This window comes from Meleagris gallopavo, chromosome 2 (assembly GCF_905368555.1).
Source record: "Meleagris gallopavo chromosome 2, MGAL_WU_HG_1.1, whole genome shotgun sequence".
Taxonomy (NCBI): Eukaryota; Metazoa; Chordata; class Aves; order Galliformes; family Phasianidae; genus Meleagris; species Meleagris gallopavo.
The window spans coordinates 38,467,007-38,493,371 of NC_139405.1; the positions used below are offsets into that span (position 1 = coordinate 38,467,007).

The 26,365-nt window shown below is 34.5% G+C and overlaps 1 protein-coding gene across 4 annotated transcripts in view; it reads left to right on the plus strand.

Moving 5' to 3' along the window:
• Positions 1-26,365, plus strand: part of SIPA1L2 (signal induced proliferation associated 1 like 2) — a 134,850-nt gene that overhangs the window by 54,028 nt on the left and 54,457 nt on the right. For all 4 annotated transcript variants that reach the window (XM_085219738.1, XM_085219735.1, XM_085219736.1 and 1 more), the window contains exons 3-8: positions 1,274-2,981; positions 8,913-9,046; positions 11,191-11,379; positions 17,139-17,313; positions 19,941-20,044; positions 25,922-26,079. In XM_085219738.1, coding sequence (XP_085075864.1) covers positions 1,517-2,981; positions 8,913-9,046; positions 11,191-11,379; positions 17,139-17,313; positions 19,941-20,044; positions 25,922-26,079 — 2,225 coding nt within the window. In that variant the 5' untranslated portion in view covers positions 1,274-1,516. The remainder of the gene's footprint in view (positions 1-1,273; positions 2,982-8,912; positions 9,047-11,190; positions 11,380-17,138; positions 17,314-19,940; positions 20,045-25,921; positions 26,080-26,365) is intronic.

Genomic DNA, 26,365 nt, shown 5'->3' on the forward strand with positions numbered 1-26,365 from the left:
GAGTTGCATAGAAACCATCAAATTCATGATGCTAGCTTGTGTTTATTGACCCATTTTAGCAGAAGAGTCTTCAAATTTGCTGTATGAAATGCAGTTTTGTGTTGTTTCTTTTTCTTTTTCCTGACAACCAGAAAAACATACTTTGAACTTTTATTTTTAATTATTCCTTTTCCTCCCTGCCTCACACTTCTTGTTTTGTTGTTTTTTTTTTTTCTCTTGAGAGTTTCTGGGGCATTAAATATAGGGAGAAAAAGAAATCATTTTCAGAGCTCTTCTTGTTATCTCTTATCTTCATTGAAGTAAGTGGAGAATTCATATTTCAGTCTAATTTTAACTCTCATAAAGGCATATATGTTTGTTAGTCTAGTTTTATGTGATGGGTTAAAGTATGTGCTCTGCTTGTGAATGAATCTTCACAGCATGTGTTATAATCTTCTTTAAGGTCTTTAAAGCTTTTAAAGATTTTTTTTTTTTTTTGTCCTAAAAATTCCAAATTTGTAAGTAATTTAAAACTTATCAATAAGGCTACTCTCTTGTCTGGTTTATGAAAGACAGCAGATGTGTTCTCTACCATAGTAACAACATTAACAATCCACATTTCCAGCTAGTGGAATGTAGTGTAACAAACAAAGCTGTTTTGCACTCTAGTAAAGAAGCATAAGGAAATCTGTTAGGAGAGGGGGAAAAATACATTTATTCACTGAGTTATCATAGAAAATTTACTAATCCTTAAAATGCTCTTTTAAATGGAAAATTTTGATTTGTCTGTTGTCCTGTTTTCGTATATTTTACTTACATTTTTACCACTTTTGCCTCAGTAACGCCTATATTAATCAGTCTCAAGCAAACATTAAAAAGATATCTTAGACATGACTGTACTCTTATGTTATGTAAAAAACAGTGTTTAGGTAGAGATTAGGCATTTATTGTTACTGTCAGTATTGGGGGGGGAGGGGTGAAGAAAAGGACAGAACTGTACATAACTGATATGTTTGGCAGAACCTGGTCAGCTGGCTAGACAGTGTACATGTACTGGTTGGCCAATGAACAGCTGTGCAAGTCCAAACTACTCACATCCTGTGGGGATCATATAGGAAACTGGAATTGTTGCATTTATTGAGTTTTAGGTGGTGGAGAGTATAAAATCACAAGAAACAAGTCTCATTAGTTTCAGTTTCATGGGAGATAGTATATATACAAACAACACTAAAAGCTTACCATTGTTGACTATAAACATTTTAATACACTTTGTTTTCATTTCTTTTCTAAACAGATAAAAGACATTTGACTGGATTAATACTGAACTGAATGCATCTGAACGGAAGGAAATATTTTAAGATTGCTCTCCTGGCAGAAGTTGGACAAAAATGGGACACTGAGGGTTCTATTTACTCTTCTGGGAAGACTGTAGCTGTGTATTTACTTTTGGGTTTATTGGCCCATGAAAAAACAATGTAATAATAAAACTAACAGTACATTTATGTAACTTTATTGGTTCCCCTCCCACTGACTGGACATGAGTGATCAAAGGTCTTTGCAAGAAGATAAGCACAAAATCAACAGAACTTCTTCAAAGTTCAGGGAGTCTTCAAGAAGCATGCAATCTGATGATTATTTTGCTAGAAAACTTAAGGCTTTGAATGGTAGCATGGGTCCTCCTGTTCCTTCAAATGCATCTAGCAAATCTGAGAGTAATCAATCAAATGGTACGCCAGCTGTGCCTAAAATGGGTGTTCGAGCAAGGGTATCTGAATGGCCCCCTAAAAAGGATTGCTCTAAAGAACTGAGTAAAGCTGCTTGGGAAAACAGACCACCAGCTAGTTATGAAAGTGTTGGATCAGTACATCCAAATGGACAAAATGACCAAAATGAAGGGCAGCAAGAAGAGCTAGAACTTGAATTTGCTGAGGGAAAATACTCTATTGGGGATCTTTTTGTTCATTCCCCTCAAAGGGGACTTCATCCCATAAGGCAGAGAAGCAACAGCGATGTGACAATAAGTGATATTGATGCTGAAGATGTTTTAGACCAGAATGCTGTTAACCCAAATACTGGAGCAGCACTTCATAGAGAATATGGCAGTACTTCTTCAATTGACAGGCAAGGATTGTCTGGAGAAAACTTTTTTGCAATGCTAAGAGGATACAGAGTGGAAAATTTTGAACATAAAACCCTTGCTCCTTTTGGATTTCCTGAGTTTTTCCACTGTGATCCTTCGGTTTCTCCAAGTCTACATGCTGCTGCACAGATTTCCAGGGGAGAATTTGTCAGGATTTCTGGCTTGGATTATATGGATAGTGCCCTGCTTATTGGTCGAGAAAGGGAGAAATCTTTCAAGAGGAGACTAAAAGCAGAAACGGTAGAAACTTCTCTATTTAGAAAATTACGGACAGTTAAAAGCGAACATGAAACTTTTAAGTTTTCTACTGATCTGGATGATAGACTCGACAGAAATGTTCGCTCTTGGAACTGTCAGAAGTGTTTTGCACATTACGATGTTCAGAGCATTTTGTTTAATATAAATGAAGCAATGGCTACCAGAGTAAATGTGGGAAAAAGGAAAAATATAACCACTGGGGCTTCAGCTGCATCACAAACTCAGATGCCAGCAGGCCAAACGGGAAACTGTGAATCGCCTTTGGGAAGCAAAGAAGATCTCAATTCAAAAGAGAACTTAGATGCCGATGAGGGTGATGGGAAAAGTAATGACTTAGTATTAAGTTGTCCTTACTTCAGGAATGAAACTGGTGGAGAAGGAGACAGACGGATTGCACTTTCTAGGGCAAATTCAGCATCTTTTTCTTCAGGTGAAAGTTGTTCTTTTGAGTCGTCTCTGAGTTCCCATTGCACAAATGCTGGTGTTTCAGTGCTAGAAGTACCAAGAGAAAACCAGTCGATTCACAGAGAGAAAGTGAAGCGTTACATCATAGAACACATTGATCTTGGAGCATATTATTACCGAAAGTTCTTCTATGGAAAAGGTAATTTCTTCTAATGCATGCATGTCTCAAATCAGTTGCATTAGGTTTTACTTGCTTTGGAAAAAAAAAAAATTCTTCTCCATGGGAAGACTGAGGATCTTGAAATGTGTTACTAAAATTAAGCCTCTTAATATTTCCCTGTGGGTAAGCAAGAGTCCGGTGGATTATGTGTAAAGATATGCAGTACTTGCCTAAATTCATTAAGTGTTGGATCACTTAAATTGGTAGATGAAGTAACTTCTCTGTTCCAAGACTTTGTTGGAGGGCAGGAAAAAAAAGATCAGTTTTATACCCAGAAAAAGTCGTGGAAATACCAGTACTCAGAATGGAAATCATTATTTACTAAAAGGGGTTTCCAGAAGAAAATATTTCATTATCAAAGCTCACAACTACCTTCTAAATTAAACTGTCTTCTTGTGTCTCTAGGGTGTTTGATACTGTGCATACATATGTATGCTCATTAAATACAGAGCTGTTGACAATGTTTAATTTTTGAGCCTTAAGAAGATTGTTCTATGCCTTTCTCCTCTCCTTTTACTCTTTTGGGTATCTTCAAACTGCAAAGTAGCAGGGTGCTCTTCTCAGTAGAGTAACTAACTTGGCTTGAATTGTTATTCAGATAAGAGATTTTCATTCTGATCTGCTTTGGCTCTCTGTATTCAGCAGTGCCTTGCTCAGTGTGTTTTAATCCCTGTTTTTGTGAGAGGCAGAAACTCAAAATACCTCTCGGCCTATCTGTGTTATGAGTTCCTGCTCAATCTTTTTGCTGCTATTAAAAGAACGAAAAAAGGAACAAAACAAAGAACAAAAAGAAAAGAAAAAAAAAAAGAAAAAAAAAAACCAACAACCAAACACCCAAACCTAAGACTTCCTGAAATCATACTTCTTTTGCCTTCTAACTGTATTTGAGCAGCAGGAAATAAGCTCTATACTGTATTCCTTTCTGTACTCCTTACTCCTGTGACCCTTTATGAGAGACTCAAAAGAAAGTCCAGTGAAGTTTAATGATATGGTGGAAACCTAGGACATATCGATTGTAAAAACGGTATATTTAAAAGAAAAGGAGGGAAAAATCTAGAACTGTGATGTATGAGAGAGAAAAAGGCACGTGGTTGAGCAAGGATGGGCAGTAAATTCAAGTATTCAAAATGGCTTCTATGCTAGGCAGGTTGCAATGGACCAAAAAGTACTGAGGGAGCCAGAGTGGAAGAGAATGAAGGGAAACTTGTGAGAATAGTGTGTATTATTTGAGAGGCAGAAGAGAGGATTGGCATAGACAGAAATAATTGTCAATGGAGAAATGTTGTGGTCTGATAGGAAGAAAAAAAAAAAAAGACAAGGACTAAACCAAATAAAAGATGACTTGTTTGTGAAATTCTTTTACAGTGGAGGTAGTAGAGGTTCCAAAGAGCTGAACGTTTTTGTTTTTGCAATGAAAAACAATGAAAATGGAAGGAGAAAGAAAATACAAAGAAAAAACACTTTAAATAAGATACCTGAAACAAAGTTAATGGTTTTTCTTGAAGGCTGATGCAAGTGAAGTTAGTTTTAATTAACTAATGTTCTGATTTTGAATGATCTCTTGATTAAAAATAAAGTGTATTTATGTTAGTGTAGTATTGAAAACTTAAGTGGTATCTTAGAATTGTACTCCATATGGTATAATACTAGTGAATGTGAATTGTTAACGTTCTTGTTACTAAGTGTTCTGTGGGTAATGTTCTTCAAAAGTAAATACCGTGATGCATTTAGTATTCAGGAGGAACTGTTATGGTTTCACCTTTAAAATCATATATATGCCATGCCCTCTTCCATATTAAGTTTCAATGGAACAGTAACAGAAGCTGTACAAGAGAAACCTTTATTTGATATCTTAGGAGTAAAAGAATAAGCAAGTCAGGGCACACATAGCAAAAACTCAGTTTTTGGTATCTACTGTCTGAAGGGATCAGGCATGTGTGGAATCTCCAGATTACCTCCTGCTGAGCACAGTTTTACCTAAAAAGAAAAGCACATAGAGGATATAAAACAGGTATTTTTCCTTCAGCGCCAAAATGTCTTGCTGTTGTGCTGATCTTCTGTGTAAGAAAAAGTGACATTTGTATGCATACCGAGTCTTGATACTATTCTGTGACAGTGAGTTGTCCTAGCTGATTGTTCAGTGAATTGTAGGTTTAATAGCACAGTTGAATTTAGCAAAATTGTGGAAGGATGAAATGAAAAATTTAGCAAACAATAGTCACTTGTATATAGAGACATATGTAATGCTACTGATTTTCTTTGCCTTCAACAACATATCTGTGATAGAGAAACAACTTTCTGCATATTTGATTTAATTCACAGTTTTATAATTGGCACTTGTCAGCATACAAGTTTTATTTCTGTTTTAAGATGCATGGAAGAAACACCCGGGCATGTGTAGCACTAATTATTCTGTTCCCTTTCAAGAAATGAAAGATTTGGAATTCAATCTTCTGAAATGAGCTGTTGTTTTATATTGCATATTTATAAGCATTGTAACTATTGTTAAAATCAAATCCAACAAGACTGATGTAAAATATGTTAATGTTTATGAAAACTATTTTCTCAGTTTCCAGTTAAGGTTATCAAAAGCTAGAACATCTTATTTTATCTATTGGTTTTGATTTATTAATTGTGTCCTTCTGTGAACTAAATGTTTGTGTGATGGACTGAGATGAGAAGGGGGAAAAAATTGTGTTGATTTTTTTAAAAAGGATAATTGAAGCTTGCTGTTATTGTCATTGAGTTGTCCTTTTCCTTTTGCGTGATTATTCTCATAATACTTCGAGACTTGACTGTTATTACTATGCTTTTTATTTGTGGGATGCTTGCTAACAATTTTTACAATTGTTGGATTTATGAACTGATATCAAAGTGGAAAAAAATGTCTTAAAAGAAATGTACAGGCTTAGCAAGCTTTTGGTATTAATTCAGACTTCTATAAGACCTTCATGTAAGAAGAAATATTGACATCTGTTCCTGAAAATGACAGATAAGGAGTATTTACTGTCTATTCAAACAGCTAAAAAATAGCATTTTCCTCTTTCATTTCAAAAAGATGATACTTTTAATTCAGTGTAAATAAATTTAATGACGTTAATGAGTTTGTAGCTTGAGATTAAAAAACTAAGAAACAAAACAACAACTTAGAATTAAAAATGTTGTCTCTAAACGTTGGAATATTCAAAACACTTTAAATTTTTTTATCTCTTATCCGCTAACATCTTGTACAACATATCTGCCAAGCTTGCATTTTTCTACTCAGTAACATAGCTGCCAAGTGCCTGGTATATGTGGAATACAGTTTTCTCTACCTCAAAACAGAAAGCTATAGAAATTAATTAAGTTTACCCCTTGTCAAAGCTTGACTATGCAGCTATGGAGAGTTATGTTGTTCAGAATGTTTGACCTATGAATTTTATTCTCTCATGCACACACAAATTAATATTTTTATAATCTATACAATCTTATTCCATTTATTTGTTAAGTTTACTAATTGAAGTTTTGATTTAACACTATGAAGTATGAGCTATAATTAATCCATGCAGGTATAATGGCCAGGGTGGAGAAGGAGAGAAGAATGTAGCGTAGCTGGTGAGCATGAAAGAATAGGTTTGTCTGTGCCTTTTTGATCCCAGGTGTTCCTTGCAAAAAAAGTTTTCTGTCTACAATGTGCTGCTACTCGTTTTCTTTCCAGTGGGAGATGGACAGTAGCCACCAGTATACTTTATAGACAGATCTTTGGAAGACTACTGGAAATGTAATTTAAAATTGGTTTGACAAATAAATCTGTCATTTACATAATTAGAGATAACTTTATCTTTTTGTATCCATTCCAAGCGTGGGATCTCTGGGATGACTTCCCAGTAAAAGAAATTTTGTAAAAACTTCCTTATTCATTTCTGAAAACTTTCTTATTCATTCATCAAACGAGTTTAATCTAGATAATCTTAAAAGAACAAATTAATCTATTGGATCGTTACTATTTAAAACCTAGAGTTATAGCATAAACCTGTTTAGAGGAAAATTCTGAAGATCATCAGTCCAATTCCCTATTTAAAGCCACCTTTGAAAGTAGTTTTTGAGCAACCTGTTCAGAACCTTGTCTCTCTAGATTCATTCTATTTCCAAAATAGAGATTTCACAAAACTCTCCTGGCAACGTGCTCATTGGTTTGATTCTCCTCTATGGGGAGCAGCATCTTGTAATTGTGGAATCTTGTCCTTTCTTTCTTACCTTGGAGAAGAGTCAGGTTCTCCTTTACTGTTACTGTCCTTCAGATGATGGGGTGAGACATTTGCTCTCCTGCTCTTCTTTAGGCTGTGAAAACTCATCTCTTTCAAGCTTTGGCTCTTCTGTTATGTGCTCCAACTTCCTGTTGTGTTCAAAGTTTTCTTGGTAATTGTCTGCTGGACTTGTATCCAGTTTTGACAGAGGGTGACAGCATTCCATGTGTGGTCTCAAAAATGCCTGATAAAGAGGAATAATCTTTTCTCTTGATTTACTGGAATACTCTGACTAGCACAGCCCAGAGTGTGCTTACCCTCCATTCCTACCAGGCTGTTCTGCTAACTTCTGTGCAACTTAGTGCTCACCTGGGCCCCATACTTTTCCACAGAGCTGCTCCTGAAATAGGTTGTCCCAAGCCCATGCTGTTTCATGACCTTTCTCTATCTGAAATGCAGGTCTGTGTCAGTTTTCCTGTTCTTAGACTGCTGAGGTCCCTCAGAAATGCAACTATAACCTCCAATACATGAACTCTTTCCTTTGAATTTAGGCTTGCATGTGAAATTCCATCCCGTCCTTCAAATCTTTAAAAAAGGGTATTAAACAGTAACAGCTCCTATCTACTATCAACTTCTGATACAAATCTTTTAGCAACTGGCCACTAAATGGAATTTATATTGCTTATCAGAATCATTTTAGGCCAGCTCTCCAGTCAGTTTGTCTACTTCGTAATTTCTGTGTCCAAAGCAAGTCTTTTCAGTTTACGTGCACAGGTACTACAGGAAGGCTATCAAAAGCATTGCTAAAATACATGTTGCTAACATTCATTGCTGCATCTTCGTCCACAAAACTAGTTATCTCATTGTAGAAAGTAATTTGGTGATATGTTATTTGTATTCGGTAAATCTATGCAGGCTATTCCCAAGCATCTTTTTATTGGCTTCCATTATAATTCTTTCTTTAATCCGACTGGGGCCTAAGACTTGGGCCTGCTTGTAGTTTCCCAGATTCTCTCTTGTGGGTACAGCCACTCACTATAATATTTCAGAGGTGTTAGTGGCCTTACAGTGACATTGGCCAGTTTCCTCAGAATTTATTCTGTCTTATTCCAAGGACTGGGGTATGTCCAGTCTGTCTGTCTTGGTCTTCTTCCTCTGTAGGCAATACTTCATAGACATACCCCTAGTTGGCCAGGACCATTTAGCTCAATGACAAATTTAACTTTGCACAAAGATTGAAGAGTCACTAGTCTCAATTTTCACTTGTCAGAACTGAATTGCTGAATGTAAAGTGTCAAGCAAGAATGAGAATAAACTAAATAAAATAAAGGAACTATGTGGTACCTTATTTGTTTGGAGACTACTAACTTTTATTGGAAACTTTACTAGATAGTTTCTTCAAACTAGTTTCTTACAGTATCATGCAAAAAAATAATTATTTTGGTATCAGAAGTTGAACTTAATTATGAGTTGTGTGATGAGTTATCATTCTACTCATCAAAGTTCATATTTTGTGATTTACATACTGTACAGTAAAGAGTACACCCAGTGTATTTACAAATCACAGCACTCAATTTGAAGTAATACTTTTTTTGGTGCAAAAATTTTTAATGTAGTTTCAACGTTTTCTGGGAGATTCACACTTCATTATTCTCTTCTTTCTTCATTCAATTTTGTGCAAAAGAGCATCAGAACTACTTTGGAATAGATGAAAATCTTGGACCTGTAGCAGTCAGCATCCGGAGGGAGAAGGTTGAAGACGCTAAGGAGAAAGAAGGATCTCAGTTCAACTATCGTATAGTTTTCAGAACAAGTGAGGTAATATTATTTCAGAAATATTATTTCAGTAATTCTGCGAAGGAAAGCTGACTTAGAACTTCGGGTGCTAGTTATTTGCTAGCTTGGAAACTAAATCTGTTAATTGGAAAGAGATATTTCTTGCACTGTTAGTAAACATAGTTGCTACCTAGACCAAAGTTTTCCTCTTCACTGCTACATACAAATTATCTTTTTAGATAGGCATCCAACAGGCTGAAATTAATGTATCTGCAAGAGGTAATCGAAGAATCAGGTAATAAGAACAAAACTGTGGGTAAATTTGGACCAAACTGTTAAATGTTATGTTTCTAATGATAGGAAAAATGATTAAAAAATGCAGGGGAAAAGAGAGGGGAAAAATATGAAAGTACTAAAACTTAGGTGTACTTTTGAGTATTCTATTTCAAACTATTTTCTTAGAAGCTTTTTTTACTGAGAGACATGCTTTATGCACTTCAAATAATTTGTGGAAAGAGCACTACAACTTCCTAAGGAAGAGAAATGGAGAAGTGCTGCTCTCTTCTCCTTCTCAGGAGTAACCAATGATAGAATGTGTGTGAATGGCAGAAAGCCACGTCAAGGGTATTAAGAAGAAGTCAAATACTGAAACGGCCTTCACAGTGAGGTGGCTGATGCCTCAGCCCTACCAGATTCAAAAGAGTTCAAGGATAATACCCTCAACTATCTGCTTTAACTTTTGGTTAGCCCTGAAATGGGTAGACAGTTGGACTTAGCGGTCTTTGTAAGTTACTTTTAAGTGGAACTATTTTATTCTATTCTATTAATATGTTAATAAGATAATTACTTTAACTGGAAGACTAGCTTTCATTATTATTGTCGAAGGACATTGCTCTTAATTTTTATTTCAAATCAATTACTGTCGCTTGCAAAAGTAATTTCTTTATGACAGCAACAAGGTCTGATTTGCATGAAAATACACAATGTTATTGTCCTTACAACTGCTTGCCTTTTTTTACTATTAAAACACGTTCCTGATATCTCTGGGCTCATGCACTTTTTACAAACACACGGAAACAAATTTTTTTTCAGGCTAGTTTGTTCCTTCATTGCCAATAAAGATGTGCCTCTGTTTATGGAGAGTAGTGATTTAGGTTACTCACTTCTAAGTAATGTTTCTTTTTGCCAATAAAGACAATGTAACATGGTTTAAAAAATGGATGGATAAGATAAATGAAGGTGCCATTAGGCATGGCTTACCTTGTCTGTCCAACCTCACAATCAAGTACCATGTTTTCTAGAGTAATATGACATTAAAATTAATGATTTTTAGCTTCCCAGTGTTTTAAGATTCTTTTTTAGAAAAAATAAATCTTAAGAATTTTACTGAGTTCATAAGGTCATCAGTAAATTTCTTTAAACAAAACATAGAAGCATTTCAGTTGGAGAAGACCTTCAAGATCACCAAATCCAACCATCAGCTTGACTTTCTGAGTCTCATCACTAAACTGTTTCCCTTATTGTGACATTTTAATATCTTAAATATCTCCAGAGATATGGACTCCGTCACTGTTCTGGGCAGCCTCTTTTAACACTTAACCAGCCTTTCCATAAAGAAATTATTCCTAATGTCAAATCTAAACCTGCCCTGGTGCGACTTGAGACCACGTCTGTGTGTCCTGTCACTTGTCATGTAAGAAAAGAGACTGGCACTCTCCTTGCTGCAACTTCTTTTGACACAGCTGTAGAAACAATGAGATCTCCCCTCAGGTTCCTTTTCGCCAGACTACACAAGCCCAATTTCCTATATCGCTTCGAATAAGTTCTTGTTTTCTATTCCCTCCACCTGCTTCGTTGCTCTTCTCTGCATGCTCTGGAGCAATTCGATATTCCTGTTGTTACAAGGACTTAAAACTGAACACAATATTTGAGGTGTGAACTCACTGGTTCCACATATGAAGGAACAGTCAATTCTCCTGTCCTGCTGATTATAAATACATAACTGAGATAATAAGAGCCCGTGTCCTCTTTAAAAGTTATCTAGAAATCTTTTTACTCATTTAAAAAAATTGAATACATTGAAATTTTTCTTCATACTTTGTTTCATGCTTTTTGTAAAACATGAAGACATTATCTAAAATTCTTTCTAATATTGTAATAAAAAATGCTTTGTATCTTTACTGCAGCTTACTACACTTAGAGGAGCAATTTTAGAAGATGCTATACCATCTACTGCAAGGCACGGCACAGCAAGAGGTCTGCCTCTCAAAGAAGTGCTAGAATATGTAATACCAGAGCTGAGCATTCAGTGCCTGAGGCAAGCATCCAACTCACCCAAAGTACCTGAACAGCTACTTAAATTGGATGAGCAAGGGGTATGTAGCGTATGACTTTTATTTAAAGATTATTCATTTAGAATGTATTTGTGGCAGTGGGGATTTAAAATATTTTGCAGATAATATTGATTAGCCTGGATCTGTAATGCAGATCAGTCACATTTTTTATTTTGGCAATATTTACTTATGAGTTCTGCATTTCTATTGACAAAATGAGGTTAGCTTTTCTAAGCAAATTATTTTAAAAATATGTTACAGCTTGGGAAAAATGATTAGGCTATCGCGATCCTCTTTAGACCAGTAAGTAGGAGGAAGATTATAAGTAAACTTCTAATGTCTGTATTGAGTTATTTCCATGATCTTTTTTTGCCCTGTATATACTGTGTACAAAGGCTGTATGCGAATGAAAATACTTCTAATATGCTTCCTTAATACTGCTTACAGGTAAGAAGGCAAAAGGATATAACATATCTTTATGTCTTAAATTTTTATTTCTTTTAACACTAATTTTCTGATTAACTTTCACAGTAGATTGAGTAGAATCTTTCTTGGTTCAAACAATGGAAATTATAATTGAGACTATGTCATTAATTAACTGCACCAGTAATGAAATATTCACCATTTTCCCCTCAAAATTTATGCTTATGAAGTTTGTGTTCAGTAAAGAGAATCAGCCTCACTAGAAGCTTGTAGGTAAATTCATAGCTTCTGAATAATTCAGAAGGACAGACTTATGAAGGGATTTCATTGAAGTGTTAAAAACTTGTTTTATTTCATTTAAAGTAAAGATTACATTTTCTGTGCAAAAGTCAGTATCTGTTTGCCCAGAGAGGTTGTGGATTCCCCTTCCCTGGAGATGTTCAAGGCCAGATTGGATGGGGCCCTGGGCAGCCTGGTCTAGCATTGAATGGGGAGGTTGGTGGCCCTGCATGTGGCGGGGAGGTTGGAGATTCATGATCCCTGAGGTCCCTTCCAACTGTGGCATTCTGTGATTCTGTGATTATAGCAGTGGTATAAGTTTTTTTTAATGCTAATTCAGTTTCAAACCTGGTTGTGTCAAACGTATTGGTGTCTACCAATCTTTTCCTGTGACAAAGTAAAGGTAGAATGAGGAGTATTTCTTTTTGGTTTAGAATATTAAGCTGGTTTTGTATGCATGCTTTATTATTTTTCTTTGTTGTAGTCTTCGAAGAAAACTTCTAATTAGAAATTAATTTTGTCCAAGGTCCATATTTTTTACTGTTTTTGTCAGTGCTTCTGGTAATACAACAAAGGAAATCAGTAGCGCTCTGTTCTGAATATGAGAGTTCTTGATCTCCTGTTGCTCTCAGGATTTCCTGTTCGAGTTCCAGAATGAATTTAGATTAATCTAATAAATAATAGTAATTTCCTAAAAGCACTGGATGGTCTAGAGAGCATGGAGTACTTGTTTAGTTGACTTCAGTGAGATATTTCCCAGACTCACGAAAAGTATTTCTAAAAAATAGTTATGGAGATTAGTAACTTCAGTGGGTAGTGTAGTTTTAAACATCAACTCTTAATTTTGAGATGCGGTGGTACATAGCACTACTGAGTCTTAGTACTTGCTTCTGAAAATTCAGTCTTACTTTTAAATTGACTGTCACCATGCAAAATGTAGTATTAATTATTTAATATACTGCTTATTATGGGATAATTACTTAGATATAAGCAGAAAGCTGTGCATAGAACCAGCATGAGATCCATTTATGCTTTTATGCCCTTATGTACTTTATGCTTTCAGTTTATTAATTAAGCAAATATAAAAAGATTTATGCTTGGTAGCTGAAAGTGACAAGTGTCTGAAATATCATGAATTTAAAAATATGAATCATGATCTAGAGGTTTAATACTGTCACCAGAATAATAAGTATTTTGTATAACAGTCTATTAAATGTTTGCATAGTTTTTCAGCAGACTGAAAACTCTTTCAGTGTTATGAAGCAAATACTGAAACAAATCAGTAGTTCCAGTGAAATCTAAAGTGGGTTGTGGAGAAAGCATGGCTAAAGCATTGTCCTTAAAAATGACAGTAGAAAGCTGATGCAAAGTGAATGGTTGACATGATTTGAGAATGTAAGTAGTTCCCAGTTATTCTGCCATGTGGTGATCAGTGTTAGATTTGACTGTAAATTTACAGGAAAATTCATTAATTTATCTACAACCTTGACAGGATTTCTTTTCTCTTTAATTCCACTCCGCATTTCTACTAATGGTTTATGGTATATATACTTTTTGAGACCAGTCATCATTCCATGAATGTTCACTTCTCTCTCAAACTAAGGCTTAAGATCACAAAAAGCCCTAAGAAAATAGGAGCTTCGAATGTGGTGATATTTAGTTGCTTTTGAAGTTCCTTGCCAGAAAAAACTCTGACATCTCCACATGGTAAAAGTCATCAAGTTGTTGTTATGTGATAAAGAATCTATGCTGTTTAAGACAACAAGGCATTAAGGTTCAGTAATGAGTGGTTTTAACTTGAAGTTGTCATTTTGAGGATTAATAAATGAATTAATAAATCACACAAAACACTCAAGTATGTCAATAAATTTAGACATTATTTTCTGATGTCACGTTATTAAATTGTTCTCAATTACACTAAACACAGTTTTTCTTATTTAGAAATCATGAGATCAGAACCATGTCTGAAATTACGTATACTTATGTAAGCATGGAATGCCATTCCAAAACTGGCAAACTTTATCAATTTAAATTTTCTGATATTCTGATATTTTCACATCGGTTAAATCGCCCATTTAAGATGCTCCCAAAGCTCATTTACATATTTCTTTCTTAGGCATTGACAGGTATCTTGATTTCTGTCTCTACACAAGCCAAATGATTCTGAGCTGAGTTACTTTGCTTAAATCTACTAATCTTGTGGGCATGAGTGCTTCTAATGCGTGGGTGGGAGGCTCAGATTATTGCAAGCATACTTGCAGCTGCTGTTTTGTTAGGGAATAGTGGTATTGATAGAATCAACCTTGTATATGATCACTTAGAATTTGCAATACTTGTCCATGAATTGAATACGCAGGATTAAGTGCTTCATGGGCAGGATGGTTTTAGATCTTTGTCTTTACTATTTCTGAAGGAGAGTGTTTTAACCATGAAATGACAGAATGTTTTGGAGGATACTTCGCTTCTGTTTGGAATTATACTAATGATTCAGTATCTAATTCAAAAATGGCTCATCTTAGAAAGAATGAAGGAGCATCACTGCAAATTTCTAGACTGTATATTTTACCCAAGTGGTTCCCTAACTTGCCATTCGCTTGTACTGTTAGTTGTTGCCATTACTATCGTAAAGTCAAGGAAATTAATTTAAGTTCCCTGTTTTTTAAATTGAAGTATTAGACACTGAGCTGGGGTAGAGGTGGCAATGTCCTACAAGCACTCTCATTCTCTGCTGAAAAGTGTCAAGTAACAGTACTGCTTCCTATAATCTGATGTTTATATGAGCAGTTCTTCCAGTTTCTTCCATTTAGGGTTCATGCTAGCTTTACACTGAATAAATAGTTTCTGGCATGCAGTCTGGAATATTTTACTAGCTACATAACTCTCCCCAGGCACTCTTTCAATGTGGAGATCAATCAGGGAGGCATTCTGGATGGATAGTATGTATGGCAATCAAGAGGAAATAGCAAGAGCAGACTGGGATCTTAACTCTGCCTTTCCCCAGAGATTAGAGGTCTAACTCAGGCACCTTCAGCAGTGTACACATCCATACCCCTGAATCTTCTTCTACTTGATGATCCATTTCATTTCAAACTATGGTAGAGTTTCTAGTTGATCTGTGCTCTGTGTGGTCTAGGTGCAATGTTGTTGCAGTGTCATTCCTCATTCCTGTCCTTACTGAGCCTGTATGTTTTCTATATTCCTAACTGATCCCTGGTTAATGACCTTCAGTCAGAATATGTAGAGAGCACATAAAGATTCACCCTATGAAAAACATATATCAAATGGAGAGGATGGACTGGGGCCTTGTGAGAGAGGGGAAAGGGCTGCCATTGTATATTGTTACAGTCTGTTACATACCAGTAGATCAAGTCCTGTAGTGTGCTTTTACATGTATATAGATCTGCTGAAATTGCAGAGCTAGGGCAATTTATACAAGGTTACATGGGAATAAATTGTCCCACTGATACTTTAGTTTCATTATCTGAAATGAACTTCAGTCTAGTTGATGTTTTGAAGGGTTTTGCTATTGATTTTAATAGTCTACTGCTATCCTAGTACTTCATTTCAATACATTTAGATTTGGAGCATGAGAATCATAGTGTCAGTGATTCTGTCTGTAGTCTACATTAATTTGGACATCTTTAGGATATTCTATATATTGGTTGTGCTTGAAGGTAAATAATTAAACCAAGAATGCTGTTAAGTTAGATCCTGAATTTCATGGGACACAAGGAACCTCAATTTTAAAATCATGAAGCACAAAAAATTAGGTTAGTAAAAGCATAGTGAGAGTTTCTATTCCTTCAGGGCTGATTTGGGGAGCTGTAGGTTTTTTGTTTGTTTGTTCTAATTGATGCTTGGTAACTGCCTTACATAGAACTCTCCAATAAATGTAGCATTTCTGAATTTTACATGAAGTAGGAAAGTTAAGGAACATTTGAAGTTTGGAATTATATTTTTGATGCAGAAACTTCTGCATAATGTATGTTTCTTTGATTCAGTCTTTTAGTGTTTTAATTTTACATCTTTTCCTAGAAACTGCTGTGATAAAACATGAGAGCAGTAGCATTTCTGTGGATATAATATACTTAAAAATATGGACTGTTTTACAAATGACTGAGGCGAAGCAGACCATTCCTATCACCTTTGATCTAATGTGAGAGACTGTCTAAATATAATTCCTGTTTTGGACACTAATGCTGAAGTTTGATTAGATGTCTGAACATCTGGAGAGCTGAGTGGTGTGTAAACAGACAGCGGATGGTGTCTGTCAGTTTTTGAAGCTCTACTAGTTGTCAGTTAAGAATAATAGGATTACTAGATAGAGTTTCCAATTTGTCATTTTAAGTATGCATAAAAGTTAAGAAAACAGGACCATATTCCACTCAAGAAAAAAACTGTTTTTTTTTTATATTAATATCCTAGCATTGAGAATGATTTGTTTAAGAAAACTCTTCAACTATTATTTGATTTCTAGCTTGAGGTATGTTGTTCTTTATACAGCTTGTATTTACATGTTGGAACCTTTGGAAACTGAATGTTTTGTTGTTGTTGTTTAAACAGACAATTTTATGGGGTGGACGCAAGATTTATTGAACAATAAAAAGGAAATTATTGTTCTGGGAGTCTGTTTTTATATTGCCTTGTGAGAAGAACATTTTCTGAATGGCTGCTATTACTGAATTAGAAGGTTATGGAGGGGAAAGTTCACGTATACGGAATGGTTTGGTTGAATCTTAAATAGTAGAACTAAGGAAAAGTAAACCCACCTTGGACAAATACACAAAATTTACCAGTTAAAGTTCCAATACTATAACATGCACTAGAGGTTGTGCTTCAATACATCAGTAAGTCAAAAGTTGTCTTGCACTGTTTTTAGCTGCTGAATAGTGACAATCCAGTTTTCTTTCAATATATTTGTTTGCTTTTTGCTTTATATGGTGACTTCATTTCTCAAATAAGAACACACGGTTTTGCATTTTCAAATATTTTCTGCTAGACATTAGCAGTGTCAAAATTATAACTTTCATTCATACTAATGTTGATTTCCTTTGCTTCTGTAATTGTTTTTTTATTATTATTATTATTTTCTATTTCAGCTGAGTTTTCAACATAAGATTGGTATCCTTTATTGCAAAGCAGGCCAAAGCACAGAAGAAGAAATGTATAACAATGAGATGGCAGGACCAGCTTTTGAAGAGTTCCTTGATCTGCTGGGCCAAAGAGTACGGCTAAAAGGGTTTAGTAAATACAGGGCTCAGCTAGATAATAAAAGTAAGTTATGTTTCTGACCTATGGTAGGAACTGCAGTTCTCAAGTTAATCTTCTGCAAATATCATTTTATCTTTTCGTTGTCATGTCTTTGAATTTTGGTTAGTAATGTTATATGGTAGAAAAGGAAGATGAACTATAGCAAAAATAGGAATTGCAGTGTTAACGATACAGTGACACACATCTTTATTAGCTTTGCTCATCACTGCCCTTAACTTCAGCTTAACTCATTTTTTTTAGTTTAATGTGATTTTAATAGTATTTTGTCAACTGATCATGATAAGCAGTGATCTTCTTTTCTGTAGCTTGTCAACTACATCCTAGAAAAAAAAAAAACAGTTTTTGTATGCTATACGAGTGTGTGTAGGAAAAGAGAAACATAGTTAGCCAAGTACATCATTTTAAGCTATTAAATCCTACTATCCTGTGCATACTACGTGTCCTTATAATCAAATGGGAAAGTTGCTTAAACTGTTAAAAATAAACTGCCAAGAAGGAAACTGAGAAAGATATTATTAAAGGAAATTAAGGGAAGACCTTCTTGTCTTGTGTGGAATCTTGTCTTTTGGATAATCACAGAGATCTAGGAATAGATAAGTTCCAAGATTCTTTGTTCTTCCTACCACTATGTACCTGATTTAATCTGGTTCTTAGGATAGTCTAGCTTGCAATTTTTACCTATATGCAGTTATTTAAGACCAGTAGTGTTATTTCATTTGGTAAAAATGTTTTTCTGCACAAAAGCAGATATGCTTCATTACTCAAAGAAATTTAGCTTTTTTTTTCCCCCAAAATTTGTGAAATAAGTATTTAGAAAAGAACAAGGTGCAGAAAAACATAGTCCAAGTATGCTGTTTGCTAAAATTGTTAGCAGTGAAAAGTTTGTAGTAACAGCCATTCTGTAAATTCAGACAGAGAGGTACTTAAGAAATGTGCAGTGGAGCATCTGCTGAGTTAGAAAATTCCGGCTCATTTAATATAAAGGATTGAATTTCTAAAGAAACTTTCTTGCTCATTTTCAAAGTCAAAGTACTAAATTTAAATCTTTTGACTAAGTAGGATGTTGTATAAGAAATATATATATATATATATATATACATATATATATTTTTTTTTAAGGTAAACAATCTGCTTTTCTGTAATTGGTATTTAAAAGGGATTATTTTGTGCAATCTCTATTCAAGATACTTTGTCCATCTTTAATATCTAATTGCAAAAGAATTCAGGGACTAGAGTTGCCAAGCTCATTGTAGTTTAAACAGATATTTACATTGCAAGATTTAGCTGATTTCCCCTTTTTACATCTTCCAAACTCTGTCTAAAATGACACAAAGTTTATAATGAAATTAATTTCATCAAGGATTTTACAATACAGGAATGCAGTAATAGTTACTTTGTAAAATAAAATCTAAATAAGAAACTTAAGTGGAAATTATGCTCCCTATTTGTTATCAAACAAATGAACTTAATTTGTGCAAGCAATAACTGATTAAGACAATTGTAATATGAATGTATTCAAAATTATAAACACAAACTACTAAAATGCTTTCAAATTTAGGGCTATAGATATACAGTGTAGTTACTGCTGAATGTTACACTTAGGTGTATGTTACAGCAGGTTCCCTACAGCAGATTACATAAGAAAGCATCCAGATGGGTTTAGAATTGCCTGTGGTCCAGTTTGTGTCCATTGCTCCTTGTTCTGGTGCGGGCAGCACCAAAGGACCCTACACCCCCTGCCTACCCTTTAAATATCTATAAGTATTCAACAGTTATAACATATAGTCACTATTTAGAAAGTAAATAAACACTATGTAAAAGAATGCTAGAGAATGCTTATTACTATGAAAGATGTAAAATTGTATAAAAGAAATAAGCGAACATTGAAAAAGTGAAGAAAAATTGAGAACTGCCTTGGCAGAGTAGAGTTCCCGAGCTCTTTCTTTGAAGGTAATTAGTCATACCTAAGTAATCCAGACATCAAAGTGAACAACAGGGATTAATTTCTGACTACAAAGTAAATCCCATCTAATTTGCTGTAAATGTTCTGAAATGTGAACTGTATTTCTAAGCTGCCCAAATAAAAAATCATATCTGATATGAAGTGTATTTCAATGATTTTTAAAACTCTGAAAATTCCCAACAAAATTATCTTCACATCTTACTACAACATATTATGTACGTATTCTGTGATTTAAAAATGTCTGATCTGCAGTACGTGTTTTATTGTGAAATTTGAAGTGTCATTGCCAGTAGTTTATTTTTGTTAAAGAATGGGATTAGTCGATTGTCTTTATTAAGATTTTAAATAATAATAATATATGTATATAATACAAAACTAAACTATTTGTTTACTTATCCTATGAAATATTAACATCTTACAGTACTGGCTTATCCAAAATTTGTTCATCCCCTAGACAGCAATCTCTGAGAGCAACTTCTTGCAGAATCCGTCTGTCATAATATGAAGTTACAGAATAGATTTTTAGCTGATACAAATTGTTTTTCTTCTATTGAAAAAAGTTTTAAATTGCATTAATAGATTTAAATCATAGCATGTAAAGAGTGGTGTCCTAGAAAGTCATATGAATGTTCTATTTTACTGACCTTATGATTAAATTCATTTTCAGCTGATTCAACAGGGACTCATTCCCTCTATACTACTTACAAAGATTATGAGTTAATGTTTCATGTATCAACAATGCTTCCATACATGCCCAGTAACAGGCAGCAGGTATGTTATTTACCATTTTTATATAATTTTATTTTATAGATATTAACACAGAGTTACTGTTTTTCAAATAGTACTGATTTTAATTGAGCTGAATTGTTTTTATACAAAGTGTGTCTCATACTCTCATGATTTTTTTTTTTTTAAATCAAATGATTTTTGTAATATCTTTATACTTTATTAACTCATTCTTTATTTACTTTTCACTGTGCTATTACACAGTATAGTTGCCCATGGTCAATCAGTTATTTTCAATTTGGAGTTGGTTTATATCTTACATATGTTTTAAATGTTGCATGGAATAAAGCTTGAAAATAGTCTTATGGTAAAAAATGTGCATGTGATAAGATTTCTAAATGACTCTACTTCATGCTGCAGATCTTAAAATGTTTACTGATGCATCAGCTTAATATTCAGTGCCTAATTGTATCCTTCAATGTGTCTGCTTGTGAAGTCAGAAAACTGCCATGTACTTATTTCTGATAATTCTCTTTGCTTACCTGATATTCAAAATATCTTTAAAGCATTAAGGATGGCTAAACAATAGCACAGCAACCAAAGTGTGCACCAATAAGGTTATTCTGTCTTGCCTGTCTCAGATATTTCTTGTAACCAACTGACTACAAGCACATTTGGTATAATATATCAACATCATAACTTAACAGCAGAATTACTGCTCAGGCTATTGATAGTTTCTGACTTTCTACACTACTAGTCTGCATTTCTTTAACTCTGCAGAAATAAATATTGGATTTATTTATAGAATATTATCTCCTTGTGGTGCAAGATACAATGACTTGGGTTATTTTGGAGGGTTGTCATGAAATGAAGATGCCAGCTCATTTTTCTTTGTGAACAGTGTGCAGAAGTTGTGGTTAGTTATTGTTAAACCATATGATTTGCACCTTTAGTGTCTTACCCTATCAATAGGACTTGTGGAAGGAAAGAAATGTATCAAAGCAGCGACAAAAGGATACAAGAAAAAATAAAAATTCTTAATATAGGGTAAATGAAGTTTGAAATGGAGGTGTCTAACGTGACTCAGGTAGTCAGTTCTCTTAGAACTCTTTAAAGAACAGTTTCATCAAAACAGTTAAGACAACTGTGAATTTTACTCTGTGACACAGAGTTAGGATGTGGTTTAAAGAAACTAAATTAGGCATAAAAATATAAAAATTCTTTCTCATGTGAATAACATGAATGTTTAGACAAATCATGGATGAAAGTGTGTGCCTTTTAGAGGGCACAATGTTCAGCTGCTTCACTCAGCTGTGACAGTAGCTAGTAATCAAAGTAACAAATTGTTATCAATATCTTCACTTATCTGAATTTTTAATTACTATACAGGATTAATTTAGTAAGCACGCTAGCAGTTGTTGTTTCTGTAATCTGTCATAATGGTTTAACTCTCATTTGAAGTGTTTGCTTTGGTTTGCACACAAGAATACTTGGCTTTTACGTTTTTGTAAAATAGCCCAAGTTTTCCTAAGGTACTGTACGTTTTCGGTAATAACTTTAAGGCTGAGGTTCTGAAATCCTGTGAATCCCTCCAGAAACACTGTTATATTTCAGATTATTAGTACATGTATAATTTATTTGCAAGAACTTTACAAGTTAGCAAGACACAGTTGAGAAACTGTAGTAGAAAATTTCTGAATATATTGACCTGGAAAAAGTACATGTAAATTGGAAAAACTGTATACTTTATTATGATATAATGCACTGAATGAGCTTGCCTTAAAGGGAAAAATAAACATTTTCATAGTTAATCACAGGCACTGACAGTAAATATGACCTTATTTGGAGTTTACTACTTTCATCATCTTTCATGACTTTCCCTTGTTTGTGAGGAAAGGATATCCTTTTGACTTGATGTGCTCATTTTCACTATTGTTTGCAGTTTGTCAGCTGTACTGCTGTTCTGCTCAGCCGCTCCCTATTCCTGTCCTTTCACTGCTTCTTTTACTTTCCTTACATTCTTGTCATTTCCTTAAGTGTCTTTCTTTATCGACAGGTGCCAGTTGTTGTAAATAACAGCCTTTTAACTCCATGGTTTTCCCCAGCAACAAACACTCCTTTCCCACAGTGTTTTAGTAAGCACTCACCGTCACTTTAACAGGTTCAGTATTTAGTAGAACCATCATGTTGTTATTCATTACTTTCTTGGGATCAAAATAATGCGTCAGTTTTCCAAGTTTAATACTATGTCTATCTGAAGACACCTCACCCCCACATTATTTTTAGGTGCTGGGATCTAGTACTATTTGCACAGCATGGACACTGTCTTAATGAAGTGTGACAAGTTCACCCAAATGACCAGAATTTAGCCAGCCTTAATGTTCAGAAAGTATCTGCAATCATTATTAAATTTTCTTCTATCACCAAAATGAATACTGTGAAAAAAATTATCAATGATTTTAACCTAGCTTTCACAAACTAGGTTAAAATTGGATTAGATCTTTTTCCTTGAGACATTTTAGATGCTGAAGACCACAAATGCAGTTACGTCAGTTCTGCTCAAAACAGAGAGACACTTACAGGTGATGTGGAATGCAAATGTTCTTCATCTCTTCAGGAGTTGTCACACTAATTCTACATAGCCAAAGAAGGGGAATTTTTTAGGGATTACGGTAATTTTCCTTTTGGATTCTATTAGTAATAATTCCTCCATTCAATAGTTACTTTTTATTAGCATATTGTGTATTTACTGGCAATGAGGTTATCACACCCTCTCCCTATATACTTTGTTTGATAATGGCTGAACAAAATACTGGATTACTCCTCATCATCTAGAAATAAGACCTTCGATGAACAAGAACTGAGCTTTTCTTAGATTCCAAATACCTGTGAGCCAAAACCAGGCCACACCAGAACTGTTTGTTGCTTCTTCCAGGACATAACTACGCCCTGTTTGGTCACTGATCAGGACATCCCTCTAGTTTTAGAGCCAGCAGGAGAACCAAAAACCAAGGTAATATTCACTTTGGCTGCAACATAGGCTGAGAACATCCAGGTCAGCTGTTCCTTCCCTAGGACAGAAAAGAATGCCAGCCCTGGTGTGGCCAGTTCCTTTTCCTTCAGTGGCCTTTTCTTCAAGTCATGGTTTAAGGCCATCTCCTTTAAACTTTACCTTTGCAAAGTCCCTTTCCAAGTCATTCCTTTGCAGTTTTCCCATTCACACATTTGCAGTCTGCCTATGTACACGTAGTAAGAGCTGAATAATCCAAATCAATTCAAACAGTTTTCACCAGGTTTAATGAAAACTTGAAACAGATATGCAAGAGTGAAATGAACTTTTTGAGTTTAACCTATTGCTGAAATGTTTGAGATAACCACACATATGCTTATGTCAAACTCATTTTTAGCAGACCTGATGAAATATCTTTTGATATTTTTTCTGGTTTTGGTGCAGATTAATGACAGATTGAAATTAATATTTTTTAAAGCCATTTATTTTAGAAATGTGCTAAAATAAGTTTATTTTTTTTACTCTTGGAATTTAATTTAATGAAGAGTATTTTTTCACTGCAACTACAACAAGAATACCTTGTTGTTTCTCAGTTTGATGAGGTAGATAAAATTCTGCACAAATGGATAGATATTTATGGCTGTATATAGCCTGTAAATGTCCTAAGTTTTATGACAGTTAATACTTTGCTTCAGAGATGCATATCTGAAAATTAAGAATTGTGTATTCTAGTAAAAATCTCAATGTAATTATTATTTGGTATAAGTACTTTTAATCAAATGGATTCTGCTTTTCTAACATATTTTCCTTACTGGACTCCCCTTTGTGTGTCTTGCATTCCCAAATAAAATTTCGCTGGTTTCCTGTTGGCTGCCTATCGTACTTGACTGGGTTCATTTTTAAATTCTACCATGCCAGTTTATATTGATACTGGAATGATGTCAGAGTGTTTGGTATCTCCTTACTGTAAGTAATTCTCTGTGACCTGTGCACCCTGTTGAGAGTTCCTATTGTGCTCTGCATTGGCATGAAAATCTTTAGAGTATGTTAGAAAGGCAGAAGGGTGAGGGGGTGAGGAAAAGGAAAGAAAACAACACCTGAGCAGACCTCAAAATGGGAGAGGAAGCAGAAACTGAGAACTGGGAGTTTGGGGAAGGATGTGAACGCTGGGAGGGATATAAAAGTTACAGAATAGAAACTAGAGAGTTTCTTACAGTTCTTCTTGCTTAGTTCCAGTTTCTTTCAATTCCTCTTTCATTTTCAGTATGCTATCCTTAATTCACATTTTTTGGGGGAAGTATGTGTTCCCACCTTCTTCTCCATTCAGTACTTTATTTTCCTATTCCTTTATCCTATCCAGAGCACTTCTTTCCATGTTCCAGATCACCCCAGTTTTTCTCTTCCCTTTCTACGTCCTTGCATTTTGACTCTCTGTGGACAGACATATGACTGCGCTTTGCATTGTGCTAACGTTCACTCACCACTTATGCATGACAGTTATTTATAATAGTGATATGCTGATTTTATTTTAAAATGTTGAAGAAGTCAATAAGATCTCAGCAGGCTTGGTAAGGTTCTTAAAAATGTTGACTTTATGTTTACAGTTTTTGTGCCTCTTAGTGTTTTAAGCTCTTGAAATAATAGTCAAGACATAGGATAGGTGAACTGCCATTGTTGTGTAAAGGACTTTTTTTGTAGTACAATTTCAAACATTTCTAAAAGTTGCCTCTTAGTAAGGAACTTGCTTAAGTAACCTGTGGCAGCAGGCAGAATCTCTTAGAGTTCTACAAAAGCAGAAAATATACTTGCAAGCAGTGATTGCCTTGAGAAATAAATATAATTTTTAAAAGGATATGGTTTTTTTTTTTTTTTTTTTGTAATTTTGCTCTGTGGAAAAGTATAGGCAGAAGCATGAGGCACTTTCTATGGCAAGAAAGAGTAAATGATCAGATGCAGTTACGTAACCAAAACAGTAATGAATCACCTTGTACCTTGTAATTGGAAAGTGTCCTAGAAATTTTACTGCGGTGTGAATTCCAACCTGTGAGATAATAATAACCTCTTTAACATGAACTTCTGTTTCACTACTGTGATCTGAATGTATGGTTCACTAGCTCAACAAATTAAGATTTACCTGATGCATTTATTTCTGTGATAAGTTCCACATAGTGAGTTTATAGCATAATTTGTGTGCAAAAGGAATGCACATCGTAACTTGTTCCAATAGGCAGTTACATTCACTTTGATCTTAAATTGAAAATATGATCAAGTCACATGTTTTAATCAAATGCTATTTTCTGATATAATATATGTTTTAAAGTTTCATCAGAAGTCTTGCTTAAAATAAAATAGTTTCTAGTAGCTATTGTTTCTCCATGAATATTTTGTCTTGGCTCTCTTGAAGTATGCAGCTATATATAGATTGTGATGATACTCATGATAATCTATTAAAATAAAAGTTAAGATCATCACGTTAAGGATGATACTATATAAAAATGCAATATGGGAGAGGAAATTGTATTGAGAAATACAATCAAATGTGATGCTTTTTGTATGAAGACAGATATTATGCTGTAAAAGGGGAACCGATTTTAATTAATATTCTGATGCACTGAAATAAGATAATTTTTTTCTTGTGGAATAAGAGAGAAGTGAGCTGAAATTATGCAGAACTAGTGTGGGATGTGGAAAAACTCATTAGTATTTTTGTGAACTTAGTCCAGTTGTGGTGTTTTTCCTGTCTTTTTACAATTCAGCTTGATATCCTTTATTTCCAGCATCCAAAATATCATAACTTGAAAGTTTATTTCTGGGGAAAAAAAAAAAAAAAAGGTTTTTTTTTTGTTTGCTAAAATGAAGAAATTGTGATTTATTTAATTTAACTAATTTTTCAATGCATGTTTCTTGTCTAGCTGCTGAGGAAAAGGCATATTGGAAATGATATAGTTACCATTGTCTTCCAAGAGCCAGGAGCACTTCCTTTTACTCCAAAAAATATTCGTTCCCACTTTCAACATGTATTTGTCATAGTCAAAGTGCATAATCCTTGCACTGAAAATGTGTGCTATAGGTGAGTAGAGCTTTATAAGTATTTAAGTTTGCTTCTAAGAATACAGTGCAACTGGCCTTTCTAACCTTTTTATGCATCCTAGAGGTATGGTGTGTACAGTTTTAAGATTTATACTTCGTTTTGCATGAGTTTTGAAACCCCGTTGCCTCCTCTGCACATCTCTAGAATTACTGTGCACAATCTGTAAGATTTAAATGAACTTGTGCAGAGCTCTGCGTTTTGATTTATGAACACAAAAAGGAGCTATGACAGGTTGCTGAAAGTAAGATTTCCAATCATAGCAATA